Source organism: Lepisosteus platostomus, chromosome 8 (genome assembly GCF_059453375.1).
Source record: "Lepisosteus platostomus isolate fLepPlt1 chromosome 8, fLepPlt1.hap1, whole genome shotgun sequence".
Lineage (NCBI taxonomy): Eukaryota > Metazoa > Chordata > Actinopteri > Semionotiformes > Lepisosteidae > Lepisosteus > Lepisosteus platostomus.
The window spans coordinates 15,305,830-15,321,288 of record NC_142618.1 but is presented as its reverse complement, the minus strand read 5'-3'; the positions used below and the strand labels follow the sequence as shown (position 1 = coordinate 15,321,288).

General features: G+C 43.4%; 1 protein-coding gene across 5 annotated transcripts in view; it reads right to left on the bottom strand.

The window, feature by feature from the left end:
• Positions 1–2,320: 2,320 nt before the first annotated feature.
• The window catches only part of LOC148656730 (CD48 antigen-like), a 31,413-nt gene continuing 18,274 nt past the window's right edge, over positions 2,321–15,459 (bottom strand). Inside the window, exons 2-8 of one of the 5 annotated variants that reach the window (XM_088642581.1) lie at positions 14,628–14,939; positions 11,189–11,494; positions 9,809–9,940; positions 7,288–7,394; positions 6,064–6,176; positions 4,566–4,637; positions 2,321–3,283 (exon numbers count right to left, since the gene is read on the bottom strand). In XM_088642581.1, coding sequence (XP_088498707.1) covers positions 4,607–4,637; positions 6,064–6,176; positions 7,288–7,394; positions 9,809–9,940; positions 11,189–11,494; positions 14,628–14,939 — 1,001 coding nt within the window. In that variant the 3' untranslated portion in view covers positions 2,321–3,283; positions 4,566–4,606. Of the gene's footprint in view, positions 3,284–4,565; positions 4,638–6,063; positions 7,170–7,287; positions 7,395–9,808; positions 9,941–11,188; positions 11,495–14,627; positions 14,940–15,459 lie in introns of those variants that run through there. The other 4 variants (XM_088642580.1, XM_088642583.1, XM_088642582.1 and 1 more) reach the window with 4 other exon arrangements.

Below are 15,459 nucleotides of genomic sequence, written 5' to 3'. Positions count from 1 at the left end.
AGACCACCTCACTAGGGCCATGCTGAGATGTGCTAGAACAATTCTGCACTGACAGAAAGAGACCTCTTTGAATTCTGCGCACTGACCCTCTCTGACCCTTCTGGAAGGTCCTGTTCGTCACGCCAAAAATTGTTGTAACAGACAAATAAGTTCTGGATCCCGAGATGAAGTTTAAACAACTGCGTTTATTGCATGCAAGGAACAATAAGACCGAAGTATTGTATATATACAATATAGGTACGAAACCTGTTTATATAGCACTTTTCAACCATTTCCGAAGTAGTTTTTTACCATGGTAATGGGGGAAGATCACAGTGTTCGGACAGTTCCCAGACGTTGACCACTCTTAATGGTCGGTTTTAAGTTTCCTTAGTTGGGGGAGTCTCTAGCTTGCATCTGGAATTCTTATCAGTTAACCCCCATTCCTGCAATAAATCAAAGCTAGGAATGTCTTGTGTCACAAGAAGTCCTTGTGCAGAAAGAAATCATTTAACCCCTTCTTCACAGCTTGTATCTTTCTTCAAAACTAAAGACTGCCTTTGACCAGAACAACCTCATACCAGCCAAGCAAGGTGTGAAGGTTTGGGCCTGTTTTGTTGCCTCAGGACCTGGACACCTTGCTGTCATTGAGTTTACCAGTAATTCTGCACTGTACCAGAGTACCAGAGTACCAGAGTAAGAGGAAAACGTGACGCCGAACTAAAAGTTTATCATGCAATAGGACAATACCCTTAAACAAAAAAGCTAAACTATGACAGGATGACTAGCAGTGTGTTACTGTCAGACTCAGTCTGGAGAGCTGCTGCACAGGCTGTTCCGGAGCACTGAGACTCGAGCGTGGTCTGGATTGAGAGTAGGCCTGTCAAGCCTGGTGCATGCTGGGAAAAGTCAGTCATCACTGGGGTCGATGCAGGAGCTATAGGGTGAGAGCTGGAATCAGGATTGACGACCAGCAGGCTGCTGGAAGAATCAAAATTACTGGCCACTGGTGAGAGCTGTTTATACAGACAACTGGAGGAGGTCTGTTTGCTACATGGCCTTGAACAAAATACATTAGTAGAACGTTTCTGGACCCAAGCAATGAAACAGGTGAAAAAGGTTTAACCAAGCTGAGGGTCAATTAATTGGTTTATTCAACCCCAATTCTGGAGAAATATGGACTCTTTTTAAAGAGTCATACCATAACAAGGACTTATAAACCCACCAAAGGCCAACTCTCAATTAACTGAAGACCTGTACAGTTGTTAAATATAGATTATAAATTTCTGGCTCTAGCATAAACACATCATCTTAAACTAGGTGTGAACCAGATAATGAAAGAAACTGATAAATAACATCAGATGAATGCTGGGTGAGCCTGACTCTTCTTTCATGAGAACTCTTCTGTAGGGATACAAGCGAGTGACGGCGCTGTCCAGTGAAGGTTAGAGTTAGGTTTAACTGTGATGAAAATGTCCATTTCCACAGAACCCTGAAGCAGACACACACAGGGGTGTTTCCCACAGTGCCCTGAATTCCAACAGTGTTAGAGAGGGTTTTATTTTCCAAGACCAGCTCTGGCCACCCCATGTTATTGCTATGAATGGATGGTTTCCATAGGCAAACACTGAAATGTAGTGCATACCCAGTACCAATGAGCCCATGGCTGAGGCTACATAGGTCAAAAATCTTTTAAGCCTTTGGGTATTAATATTTCTAAGATAAAATCAACAGTTCTCACGTATACTGAATGCAATTGGAATCAAAAATCTTTTCAATACTGCTACAAAGAGATTCTGTATTTTAGCAAGAATTCTTTTGACTAAAGCTTAAGATCTGTCTTGTTTATATATACCATACCTGCTCTTTATTTATCTGCCATTCTACTTGTAAAGAATTCAAAGTTTTTTTTTCAGTTTTAATTGGAAAAAAGACATCAACTTCTAAAACAACGGTAGGGGTGAGGTTTTGTTGATATTAGTCATAGAGCAAGAGCGAACTGGTTCGGAAGGTGTCAGAGTGCTTCTGATCCTTTCTGTGCCCCAGAATCACTCGTCCACTGGGGCAGTGCTTCGTCCTCACAACTCTTCTCCTCACACAGCTTAGTCTGGAAAACCAAACACACAGCAGTAAGGAATAATTCCTGAACCAAAGGAAAAATGATTTGACAACCAAGGAAATCTTCCCTCTTGTGAAAGACAAATGCATATCCATGATTTACTATCCAGTCCTGTATATTAAAATATAAGAGTCACAAACATCAGTCTCGTATTACCCCCTGTCTTGCCCAGATATGAAAAGAATGGATTTGCTCTGAAATAAAGAGACAGGGATGCTGCAGTCAGTTAATAAATTAGTTTATTTTACAGGCAAATGCAATACAGGTCTAGACAGCAGAGATGTAGACAGTTATTCTCTGCCAGAGATAAACATCCCAGCTGCACGATTTGAGTCACAGTATTTTTCATTCTTTGGTCTGAAAGGAGTGAAGGAACTGAATCTATTTAGTCTGAAGGGAGTGTCCCATGCTGACAGGCTGAAGGAACTGAATCTCTTTGGTCTGAAAGGAGTGTCCTGCACTGTCCTACACTCCTACCAGATTGAAGGAGCTTAGTCTCTTTAGTGCTGAACAGAGTGCTGAGGAGACCTGATTCAAACATTCAAAATCCTGGGCCAGTTCAGTCTTTGAGAAGCCCAGTGCTTCAGTCAGGACTGTAAATCATTGAAACTCTGAACTCACTGTTTAGTGAATCCTGCACTTAGCTAGTCTTCTACTTCATTCATTCATTCATATGATTAGCAATGTAATCACACACATCTCAGACTCAAGATGAGAATATGAAAACTGCCAGATCTATTTATTGATCTGCCAGAATTCTAAAAATAATTCATACAGATTGTCAATAGTAGCATCAGCTGTATTTTAAATTATGCTGCTTTCATGAAATGCGTGAATATAATTGTAAATAACAGGTGGAATGAAGACAGATGTCGACCGGCGTCTCGGATTCTCCAGTCCTGCAGGTACCCAGTTCAACCACAAGGGGTCACTGTTGCTCCATGTGAAGAGTTCAACTCTGCCGTGTGAGGTGATGTGCAGAGGCTCTTCTGCTCTGTCCCAGGCACAGTCTCCGCACTCGCACTGCCAGGGGCGTAGAGACAGAGCTCGAACTCCTCGTCAGTACAAAGGAGGCAGTAACACTCTCTGCTAGCAGGGGGCGCTGTTCCTCGGCCGAATCTCATCGTACACAGTCAGCAGCTTGGAGCCCGTGTGTTCACCTGAGCCCAGTTCTGGTATATCGCACTGGCAAAGGTTGAGAGGAGAAGAGAGAGGAGAAGAAACATTTCATCAGAAACACAAGAGGGAGAGGGGAGAGACTACAGAGACACAGACCAGGAAAGACTGTAAGGAGGCAGGAACAGATCGACTCCAGTCAGACAGGGACCTGCGCTGTGTGAATTGGTGTGTTAGAGCTGTACTGAGCACTGCGCTGTGTGACTAGTTGTGTTAGAGCTGTACTGAGCACTGCGCTGCGTGACTCAGTTTGTTAGAGCTGTACTGAGCACTGCGCTGTGTGACTCACTGTGTGTTGAGCTGTACTGAGCACTGCTCTGTGTGACTCACTGTGTGTTGAGCTGTACTGAGCACTGTGCTGTGTGACTCACTGTGTGTTAGAGCTGTACTGAGCACTGCGCTGTGTGACTCAGTGTGTTAGAGCTGTACTGAGCACTGTGCTGTGTGACTCACTGTGTGTTGAGCTGTACTGAGACTGAGCACTGTGCTGTGTGACTCACTGTGTGTTGAGCTGTACTGAGCACTGCGCTGTGTGACTCACTGTGTGTTGAGCTGTACTGAGCACCGCGCTGTGTGAGTCAGTACATGCACATGTCCCCTATGATGAAACCCCCTTTAACTCTCCTCAGAAAGAGATCATTTCAACTATTCAATCAAACCAAACCTTCATTGGAGGTGAGAGGGAAGCAGAGCACCTGGAGAATACCCACAGAGAGCATGCAGACTCCACATACACAGGCACCCCTAGCTGGTTTTGAAGCAATGAGCAGTAAGGCAATAGTGCTACCCACCAAGTCACCCCCAAATAAAACCTTTCCCCAAACAAGGATTCGAACCGTGGACCCTGAAAAGTGAGTATCAGCTGAGGTTCTGCTGAGTGACTGACAGGGGTTTCTAACTTGTGATCAAGGGCCAGCTGTCCAGGTGTGGTCAATACTCTCACACACCTGGAGACTGACCCAGTCCTGCCTGACTGACACAGGACTCAGCAAACTACAAGCTGAATGACAAATCCCTTATAACACTGCTACAGCTATTAATTCAGCTACTACCATACTTCTGAAAGTAACCGATATTACTGCTAATCCAGTTTCTACAATAGTTCTAAAAGTAACACTGATATTACTGCATCTTCTGATACTATCATACTGCACGTCTGGTGCTGCTAGCTGAACACAACAATACAGTCGTCTCACACAGGAAGACAGTCACACTCTGCAATGGAGCAGACTGGACAAATACAGGTCAATGAAGGTCAAGTTCAGGGCTGGAAGTATCAAGTAGTGATTACAGTAAGCACTCGGTCTTCGGCTGTCTTATCCATCCTGTGTTTCAGTGCTTCACAAATGTATGGGAGTAAAGCCTGAAATTAAAGAATTCAAATTTAATCTGACTGACACACTGACTGATTGACACACTGAGTGACACTCTTGTTGGCTGATATACTGATGACACAATAACACACTGAGAGCTTAACTGACATACCGTACATACAGATTGGAACAAGCATTGACTAATGTCCTGACACAACAGCTGACCAACCACAATGATAACAACCGGCAGACCAACTGACACAAGATTGACCAACGGACATATTGACTAACCAACAGACAGAGGGACAGAATAACCAAATGACCAACTAATACAATTACAACCAACCTACAGACTGACTGACACATGACTGACAAACCAACAAACCCATTGACTAACTGACAGACCAACTGACCAACTACACAAATAATGACCAACTGACAGACCTATACAAGACCGGCCAACTGACAGACTCACTAACCAAATGACAGACCAACTGACACAAGATAGACAAACTGACAGACCGACTAACCGATTGACAAACAGATCAACAAGATTTACCAACTGACAGAATTACAATCAACTGACAGACTGCCCAACACAAAGAATGACCAACAGACTGACTAACACCGACTGACTGACCAACTGACAGACCCACTAACCAACTGACAAATCGACTACAAAATTAACACCAACACAAAATTAACCAACTGACACAATGCCTGACCAACATAAAGACCAACTGACACATAACTGATTTACGAACACAATAGGTGACCAGCTGACAGACTGACCAACACAGTGTCTGACAAACATCATTGGAGCATCATTTGTGTCAAAGGTAATTGTTACTACATTCAATAATTCATCCAGTTTTCCATTACATCACATAGTAATTCATCTTGTAATTAATCAAGTAAATAATTAATTGACCGGAAATTCATGAACAATGAATGAATAAACCACCTGATTTCAAAGCTACAGTATGATCTCATCCAGCGTTTCCTTAAAAGAAACCAGTGTAGCAGCTGGAACATGGCAGTGCAGCTTGTAGGAAATTGCTCTGTGTTTGCAGTTTTGAATCTACTCCATATAATCTCCATTTATGAAATCTATTGTATGTTTCATTGTTTACTTCCTTGATGCAGCCGGAGAACTAGGGTGTCTTGTACTTTTTGATATATAAATTGTGTCGTTTCCTAGTTCCAAACCTCATGTGCAAAAAAATAAGAACATACTGAAAATCTCCACCAGGACATTAGAAGAGACATCCTGTAGATGTATAAATGAATCGCTGAGATTATAAAAATGCTTTATTTTATTAGCATACGTCATTTTTAGAACTTTATTACTTTTGGCATAAATGTTGCTTCAATAGATTGAACACCGACTGATCAGCAAGTATTGATCCATACACAGACTACAAGCGTAAACGTACAGGCCGTGATGAATGAAGAAGCTGTTAGCAATGCACTCACGTTGTTAATCGGATAATTAGTTGTTTTTTCCTCCCATGCTTGGTGGAGTCTGCCTGAAGGGGGGGAGGGGCAAGGGGAGGGGCTGGGGGAGGAGCCGGGGGAGTGGTCTGTATCTTCAAACAGGAAAGGACACATGTTGATTGGCTAGTGAGCAACAACAGAGCAGGCAGCACACAGCCAACAGATTCCCCACATTAAAACAGCTGGGACACCCTTGCAGAAGAACCACCTTACATCCAGACTAAACCTTTCTGGCACCACCTGGCATTAGGATGTTTATTTTCATTCCTGGTTTGTGCATATCAATTGTGTGCAAGTCTGTTCCTTTGGGATGACAGACAGATGGACTGACAGACATGAAAGCCTCACACAGACTCCTAATGAAAATGGACAAATGTCAACATGGGGACAGAGTGACTGGACTCTGGAATGGACTGACCCAGAGACGGAGACAGAAAGGCCCTCAAAATCTCCACCAGTAAAGAACAACATAACCCTGATCTCACAGCACAACTGGACAGGACAAGTCTGATCACTCGTTATAAAGCCCTGTACTATCCCAGAGTATCATCGCAAAGCAGCCAAGTATTATTAGTTCTCACTCACTGTCAGGAATCAAAACACTGCCTCACAGAAACACGATTATTCAGCACCAGTGCTGTTAACAGGAACACTGACTATTGCTGTTTAAAAGCAAATCTGCTTTCTTAATTAGTTTAATTATATCTGATTATAAGAATGATCGAGGATGGGTAAAGTCAAAGTACGGTACAGGGATCTCTAAGGGTGTGACGATATATTTCCCAAGGGAGGGATGCTGTATCTGACTCAATGGTTTTGACTGAACCTGTAATGGCCATTAGTTTAGGTGAGTTCTCCCTGTGCTGACCTGTGCAGAAACCTTTTCTGTCACTCTGAAATCATTTCTGTCACTCTGAAATCATTTCTGTCACTCTGAAATCATTTCATCCCCTTCATGCATCTTCAGGTGAATCATAAACATGCCGGTTCATTAAATAAGGTTTGTTAAAAAATGTAACTTGCCAGGTATGCTTACTGCAGAGGGTCCTTAGACTCATTGTCTGGACGATCAATCCGTGGTATTTCTGTTTGTTACATTTATAACGGGTTGTCTTCGTCACTTTGTCAGCCTGGCAGTCCGTGTGTCAGTAAGTGTGTACGTGTGAGCGTCGCAGTGCGTCACGCAGTGCGTCAGTCACTAACCTGGTCATTTCTGTTTGCTCTCTCAGCCTGTGTGCTGCTGAGGATGTGATTTATTTCAGTGTATTCGACCCCCTCATTTTCTGTCACTCCAGGGGTGGAGGGAGGACCTATAAAACAGACACACAGGAGAGAGTGGGGTTATTCCACTGTGGGTCTGAGTCGCCCCTCTGTGCCTGTGAGTGGCATTATTAGGTCAGTATTGACAGTGGTCTGGAATGACTGCAGAATCATAGACCTCCATCACACCAAAACAGCAAAGGTCTAGAGTCACTCCAGCCTCATAATCATCTGTCTTAGTAATGGTTTAGATTCACTCCAGACTCATAATCGTCTGTCTAGACAAACTTCAGAATCATAGTCATCTGTTACAGCAATGGTCTATAATCACTCCAGAATCACAGTCATCTGTCATGGAAATAGTTTAGAGCCACTGCAGAACCATGGTCGTCTATATTTATCTGTCAGTCTTCAAGGCTGTTTATCAAGAAACGGCTGGGTGAAAGAGACAAACGGCAAAGTGAAGGTAAGAAATTTACAAGTATGAAACAGCTAATAGAAACCAAAAGATCTAGATGAACTAGGATAAACCAAATGGCCTCCTCTCCTTCTCCTCATCCTGCTGCTTCTAGTCACTACTGCTCCTGCTTCTAGTGCTGTCACAACTTCTCATACTGCTGCTTCTAGTCACTACTGCTCCTGCTTCTAGTGCTGTCACGACTTCTCATCCTGCTGCTTCTAGTCACTACTGCTCCTGCTTCTGGTGCTGTCACGACTTCTCATCCTGCTGCTTCTAGTCACTACTGCTCCAGCTTCTAGTGCTGTCACGACTTCTCATACTGCTGCTTCTAGTCACTACTGCTCCTGCTTCTGGTGCTGTCACGACTTCTCATACTGCAGCTTCTAGTCACTACTGCTCCTGCTTGTAGTGCTGTCACGACTTCTCATACTGCTGCTTCTAGTCACTACTGATCCTGCTTCTGGAGCTGTCACAACAGCTGTCCTGCCTTTTGCTTGGGAGAGTTGAGACTCCAGCTTCCCCGGCCAGAGTTCACTGGGAGCCAGGGCCATGTCCCCCTTAACATACTTGTAGAACCTGCACTGTGATTGTTATCACTAGAAACTGCAAACTTCATTGTCCCCGTTCGTATGCAACCACAGTAACCTAAAATAAACACAATGCTGCACACTGCCACCTCTCTGACTTATCCTGCCAGCAGTGCTCTAACCCTGCAGCCAGGGCAGGGCTGGCCCATCAGTACTGGGATGGGAGTCCACCAGGAACAAGGAGGTGGCTGCCTGAAGTGGCGTTGACAGACCAATAGGTACCGCTCTTTGTGCAGTTTGTGCTGTGCTGTTGTTATGTGTGCTTGTACGTGTCCCAGCAGGTGAGAGAGTGTTCGATTTGTACTTGCATTTGGTCCATTTCTGTTAAGAAAACACACACCAAGACTTTCACAGACTGACAGGACCTCAGCTCTGCACCTGCTATCAGCTTTTCAGCTACAGGAAGTGAAGACAATCGCGCCCTATAATACACAAAAGCCCTTTTGTGAATGAAAGCGATCCAGTGTAATTAATCCTCTTATCACACACAGGTGAGCTATTCACACCTCCAGAGCTTCTACACAGCAGCTGTGGCTGTCAGACCGAATGAGACAGAGATCTGAGGCATGTGAATTCTTTGTTCTCTGGCACAGCTTTGTTGAGAGGAGTATTAATCCAGACACACTCAGTTAAACAAATATTAATTACAATGACAAAACACAAACTACACTACACACAGCACACAAGTTACTCTATGTACAGTATTTACAAACAAGGCCTAACATTCTGGTCACCCTGAAACCCCCAGACTGCTACTAAGCACTAAACTCTTACTATGCCTACAGAGGCCAAAATAAGAATCAACCTACACTTAAATCTCTCTCTCTGCAGCCTGGATGCTACAGAATAAATGGGAGCCTATATCCCAATCCATAAAATGCACCCTAATCAGGAAAGATGTTTCTAACTGAGGTACCAGGAAACCCAAGCTCCCTGAAAACACAGAAAAGAGCTCTCTCTCTAACAAGGTTCGAACACTTGTCTCCAGTCAGGTTCTATTTGGATAATCATGAAGTAGGAGCTCTCGCCTGGCGCGAGCTTCAAGTCCCTACTCCTCTGGACTCCTCTCTCTTCTCCCTGCTCTCCTTGTTTCTTCCTCCTGCCTCTCCTACTTTCTCTTTCTCTTCCTTCCCTCTTAATGTGAACTGACACTGAGTCTTTCTGCTCTGCTTCTTTGCAATCATTAATCCACAACTTACAGTACAGTACCTAGGCATACCAAGATAAACTCCCCCAGACCTCAGCAAACATCCTCTCTTTTTTGAAGCTAGAAATATTTATTCTTCCCTGTGTCACAAACTTTATCTAAAATCTAAGAGACACTTCTGTAACAATATTACAGAAGCTGTAACAATATTAATAAATACTTCATCCAATCACAGTGCAGCAAGATACAGACTGAAAGATAGATACCTGCCTTCTCTCTGCTTGTCTCTGTGCCTCTTCAGATAAGCCACTGCCCCAATCACAGCCAGGACTCCACCCACAGAGCAGACCGCAGAAACAGCATAGTGTCTGGACTGGTCACTATTAGAGTGGTTTTTATTATCTGTTACAGAGAGAGAGATTAATACACACAGAACATTAACAAGACAGTGTGACTGTTGAGCCTGAATTACTATTACAATTTATTAACTTCACTGGAATAGAAGAAGAGAAAAACGTTTCTTACAGATTACAGTACAGACTGATTGATTATATTAATACATTAATTGTACATTTAGTCAGCGAACAGTCAACTCTCCTGGAGCATTCTAGGACTGTGTACTATAATAAAAAATAATATAATAATAAACTTTATTTTATATAGCGCCTTTAAAGGTGGCTTCTTACAAGTGTTTCACAGATTGACAACAACAATAAAAATACACAAAATATACACAAGGAGAGGAGACAGTAGATGGACGATAGTAGCTCAGACAGGTACTGAGGTGCCAAGCCATGCAGAGGCTTGTAGGTGAGCATGAGAATTTGGAGGTCAACTCAAAACCTGACAGGAAGCCAATGTAAGGACTCCAGGATAGGAGTAATGTGATCACTTGCACTAGACCTGGTCAGGATTCTGGCTGCCGAATTTTGGATATACTGGAGTTTATTCAGTGTGGATTTAGAAACCCCAGTAAGTAGAGCATCACAGCAGTCAATTCGGGAGAAGACTAATGTGTTGATCAGCTTTTCAGCCACAGTTAGTGATAACACAGGGCGGCGCAGTCTAGAGATGTTTCTGAGGTGATATTAAGATGTTTTGACAATAAGTTGCACATGTGGGTCAGATGTCAAGCCTGAATCAAATATCACCCCAAGGTGTTTCCATTCAAGTTCAAGTACTGTACCATCCACAGATAGGGTTACAGTATGATACGGCATTGGTTTTACAAAGTTGATGGGGAGGAGGGGTGTGCCAATAAGCATGACTTCAGCCTTGTTACAGCTTAGATGAAGGAAATTGTGAGTCATCCAAGTTTTTATGTCAGAGATGCAATTAGAGAGAATAGAGACAGCCACATCAATGTCAGGTTTTGGTCAGGTTTCACCCTATTCAGGTTTTTCTAGGGTGAAAGGGTTTTGATAGTGTTGAGATAACTGGGGGAACTGCTCAGACAGGACTAGGATGATGGGTTTAATTGGACTTGGGAGTTCAGACAGGGTTGGTCCAAAGCTAGGACAAGGTTGGGACCGTGCTGGGCAGTTCATTCACAGCTTAATGGGTGGCACTAATTCTGTACTGGTAGGAAATGTAAAAACTTTATCAACCACTAAACCTATAATAGCAGCATTTAGGAGCTCCAGGCCTCACCTCTGTTCCTGCAGCGCTCTGACGTGTTGACTGTAGTTGTCTCATTGCTGACAGGGTTAGAGGCCACACAGCTGTAGGTATTATTGTATTGTCCATCTGTCTCCAGAGGGAGAGTCAGGGTGCTGTTGAGATCAGGGGAGCTGGTGTTAGACAGGGGCTTCTCCTCCACCTCTCTGTACCAGGACAGGGTCACCTCTCTGCCATTCTGCACCGAGCACAGCAGGGAGCAGTTCTGTCTGAATGAGGCACCGCTGAACTGGTTGTGTCTCTGATCTGAGTTTTTGACTTGAGGTCTGGAGACACGATCTGAGGAGAGAGAGACAACAGCAATGCCATTCTTCACTACAGGGATCTCAGCATGGTATCGATATCACCAGTCCTGTATCATAGACATCATAATCCGATCAGTTCAGGATCAGATAGCAATGGGGGTGTTCCTATGTGAAAGATCGATGAGTGTGGTTTGACCGTTAGGTGGTGTATAAAGTGTGTGATTCGATGTGCAGTATTCAGTGAGAAAGTGAAAGTCACTGGAGAGAGTCCAGGAGACCAGTATAGTGAACTGTCCCTCCTATATCTAAACCCCTATATTGTAGTGTATAAGAGTACTAAATTATTATTATTATTATTTTCTTCAATGTGTTCAGATTCACTATGCAACCTGGATGGCTAGAATTGTTACCAATCCCCACCGTGTAAAGAGTTGTGTCACAGAGCTCCACAGAAGCCAGGGTAATGCACACTCAACCCTAGACTCATCTGTCTTGAAACCCAGCTGTGCTGACCACTGGATACAGCAAACTAGAAGACACTGGGAGTTAAACAGGAAGTACACCCTTCTAGGGTGAACAACCCATGTGATGCAACATACATCTCATTGTGAGGGCCAGGACTTTAAAGTGAGCTTATTCTGATAACTAATATCCACCACTGCCCAGGCCTTTCTCTGTCCTTCACTGGAGTCATGCCAGACCTCCATACTGACCAGTAGTCATGAGCTGGACAGGCAGCCCCTCCCACTCTTCTTCCACAGAGCTGGGAGTCCTTCAGGTCTCGTGCTTTCTGTTTTGTTTACACCAGTGGTTCTCAAACTGTGGTACGCGTACCGGCAGTGGTACGTGGAGTGCCTCCAGGTGGTACACCAAATGACCCTGGAACTGTGTGGTGTGCGCTGAAAAATCGGGACGGGTTTTCATATTTTGTATTTTAATACGTGTCGAATATGCAGCCTACGTACTACAATACAGTGCGCGCTAATACTTCAGTGGACACAAGAGATACTCTGTAATTCTATACCACTCTATAGGAATGCATGCTACGGATGCAAGTGACCAAATGTATTTAAAAAAACCTACTGTATCTCCAGCAAATAGGGAAAAAGGAGAATGTCACCGAGCGTCTCTGTTTCGCTCCCATGCGCATGAAATAAAAACTTTAAATAAATACGGAAATAAAAAAGGAAACGCGGAAAAATGCAGGCTTGCGGATTGCTAAAGCAGGTAAGCTACACTATTTTTGAAGAACCTTATTTACCGTTGGCAAAAGAGCTGACACGTATTATGTGTGGAGAAAAAGCTGCTAAACAGCTCGACCTGCTGCCCCCTTCCCCCTGAAAGACACAGTCATTCATAGAATTATTGAAATGAAGGATTATATTAAAAGTACACTCATAGAGCGCATTAAGATGAGCAGATGTTTTTCACTGCAATTAGATGAGTCTGTAGTCGATTTGGTCAATTTGCTCGTTTACGTTAGATACGAGTTTGAGGGCATGTCACATGAAGACTTCCTGTTCTGTAAACCGCTACTAACAGGAACTACAGGAGAGCACATATTTCAGCTTCTGAATGAATTTATTGGAGAGAATGGCCTCGAGTGGATAAAATGCGGTGTTTGTACAGAAAAATGTTTGTACAGACGGTGCTAGAGCAATGACAAGCCGACATAACGGTGTAGCTGCACGAATTAGAGAGGTTGCTCCAGAAATGAATGTACACATTACAACATCCACCGCGAGACCTTTGCCGTCAAGAAAATGCCTGACGATTTAATTTCTGTTAGACTCTGTTGTGAATTGTATCAAGGCTCGAAAAATTAATTCACCTATGCTTTGCTCAACTAAACAGGCTCACCCCTCTCACTGAAATGGTGCTTTTTTATTAGTTGTTGTTAATGTTTTTTTTCTGTAAAACACTTTGAGAAGCCACCTTTAAAGGCGCTATATCAAATAAAGTGTATTATTATAATATTTATTATATGTATGTGTGAGTGTGTGTGCACGCACGCTCTTGTTGGTCATTGAGAATTTCTGGGGTTCCTATGAGAGGATGACTTGTAGGTGGTTCTTGGATGCTTTGGTTGGATTAGGGGTGGTACTTGGTCCAAAAAGTTTGAGAACCACTGGTTTACACTAATCCACACTTCGCACTTTATACCACAGTGCTCGACACGTCCACAACACCACCAGTAGTCACATGAGCTCATCTTTCAGAGCAGGTGGGACTGCAGTCTACAAGATCACTAAGGAACACACTCTGGCCTCATAGTTCTTCACAAACTAGACCCACCAGGAATCTATCTTTACTGTCAGTAGCTCTTTTCCACCTGAACCCCTCTGGAACCCAGGCTCTTACATGTTTCTCCACTCTTCGTCTCTCTGTTTTCTCTTTACAAACACAAAAGTTCAACACCTACAGGTGCTGCACCCTCACTGCATCTCTGACGCCTTATCAGCATCCACTACTGTGTGAGGGATCGAGAGAGCCCTCTGCTCAGTTTTCAAAGAAGGTTTTTCTTCCAAATGTTTAGATGGGCTGTTTAGACAGGATGGTTCATAGCTGAAGCTCATCAGAGCACCAGATTCCTGCAGCTGTGACCTCTGCACGGCCTGCAACAGCCTGCCACACACATTCATTACATTTCTCATAGTGCCCAGTCCTGTCATTTACACTGAGGAGATGAGGGGCGGGTTCCACATTACTGAAGCTCAATTCAAGGCAGTTACACTGTCATGACATGAGTGAGAATTTCTAACTGTACTTACTGTAGACAGTGAGGGTGAATATCTCTCTGACTGTTCTTACTGTAGACTGTGAGGGTGAATTTCTCTCTGACTGTTCTTACTGTAGACGGTGAGGGTGAATTTCTCATTGTCTGTACTTATTGTAGACAATGGGGGTGAATTTCTCTCTGACTGTACTAACTGTAGACTGTGAGGGTGAATTTCTCTCTGTTCTTACTGTAGACAGTGAGGGTGAATTTCTCACTGACTGTACTAACTGTAGAGTGTGAGGGTGAATCTCTCACTGACTGTAGTTACTGTAGACAGTGAGAGTGAATTTCTCACTGACTCTAATAACTGTAGAGTATGAGGGTGATTCTCTCACCCACTGTTCTTACTGTAGACTGTGAGGGTGAATTTCTCTTTGACTGTACTTACTGTAGACTTTGAGAATGAAGTTCTCGATAAAGCGATTTGCTTTTGTTGACTCCAGTTCAAACTCTCCAGAGTCCTGCACAGTTAGATTTGTGATGGTAATCTGTCCAGTCCTTCTGTCCCAATATACTCTCCCTCTGAAGCTTGTTTCATAGTCAGTGTCACTGACATTATTTTGGACAGTTATAATAGTGCCCTGGCCTGTGTACTTTAGATGTCCTGACGGTATTATTGCATCAGGGAAGGTGAAGGACTCTCCTGCAGTGAGTCTGATCTGCTGCTTTTCCTTAGACTGGGACACAGAGAGCCAAGGACCTGTAACAAACACAGAGAGGGAATAGGTGTCTATGAGTGTCTGTGTGTCGACAAATCCAGACTCAGGCCAAGGTACATTTTTATTAAAAATATACATTCATCACAGCCCGTTATAGACGCCCGATGCAAAGTGTTTAGAGAGACAGACACACTACATTCTGTTTTTTATAATAAAATAAGGCTGCATTTTTATTACTTTTCTTATTTGTGTACAAGGTCACTTTTAGATAAAATCTTTGAGAGTCGGTATATGGGTTTCTTCCATTTTATGTTAAGACTGTTTTCCGTGTTGTGAGTAACAACAAATAAATAAAGCTTTGTGGAAAAAATAGTTATGACAGTCAGTTGAAATTGTTCACACATGACCTGTGTTAAAATCAAGATACAACAGAAGAGCCGCACACAGACACTTGAACTCTGCAGGAGCCTACTCCTATGCCACTGGAGTCTGTTCTGTATTTTTCTCAAATGTGACACAGATATCTGACCGGAGTGGGAAACAATTGATTGGACTGGATAC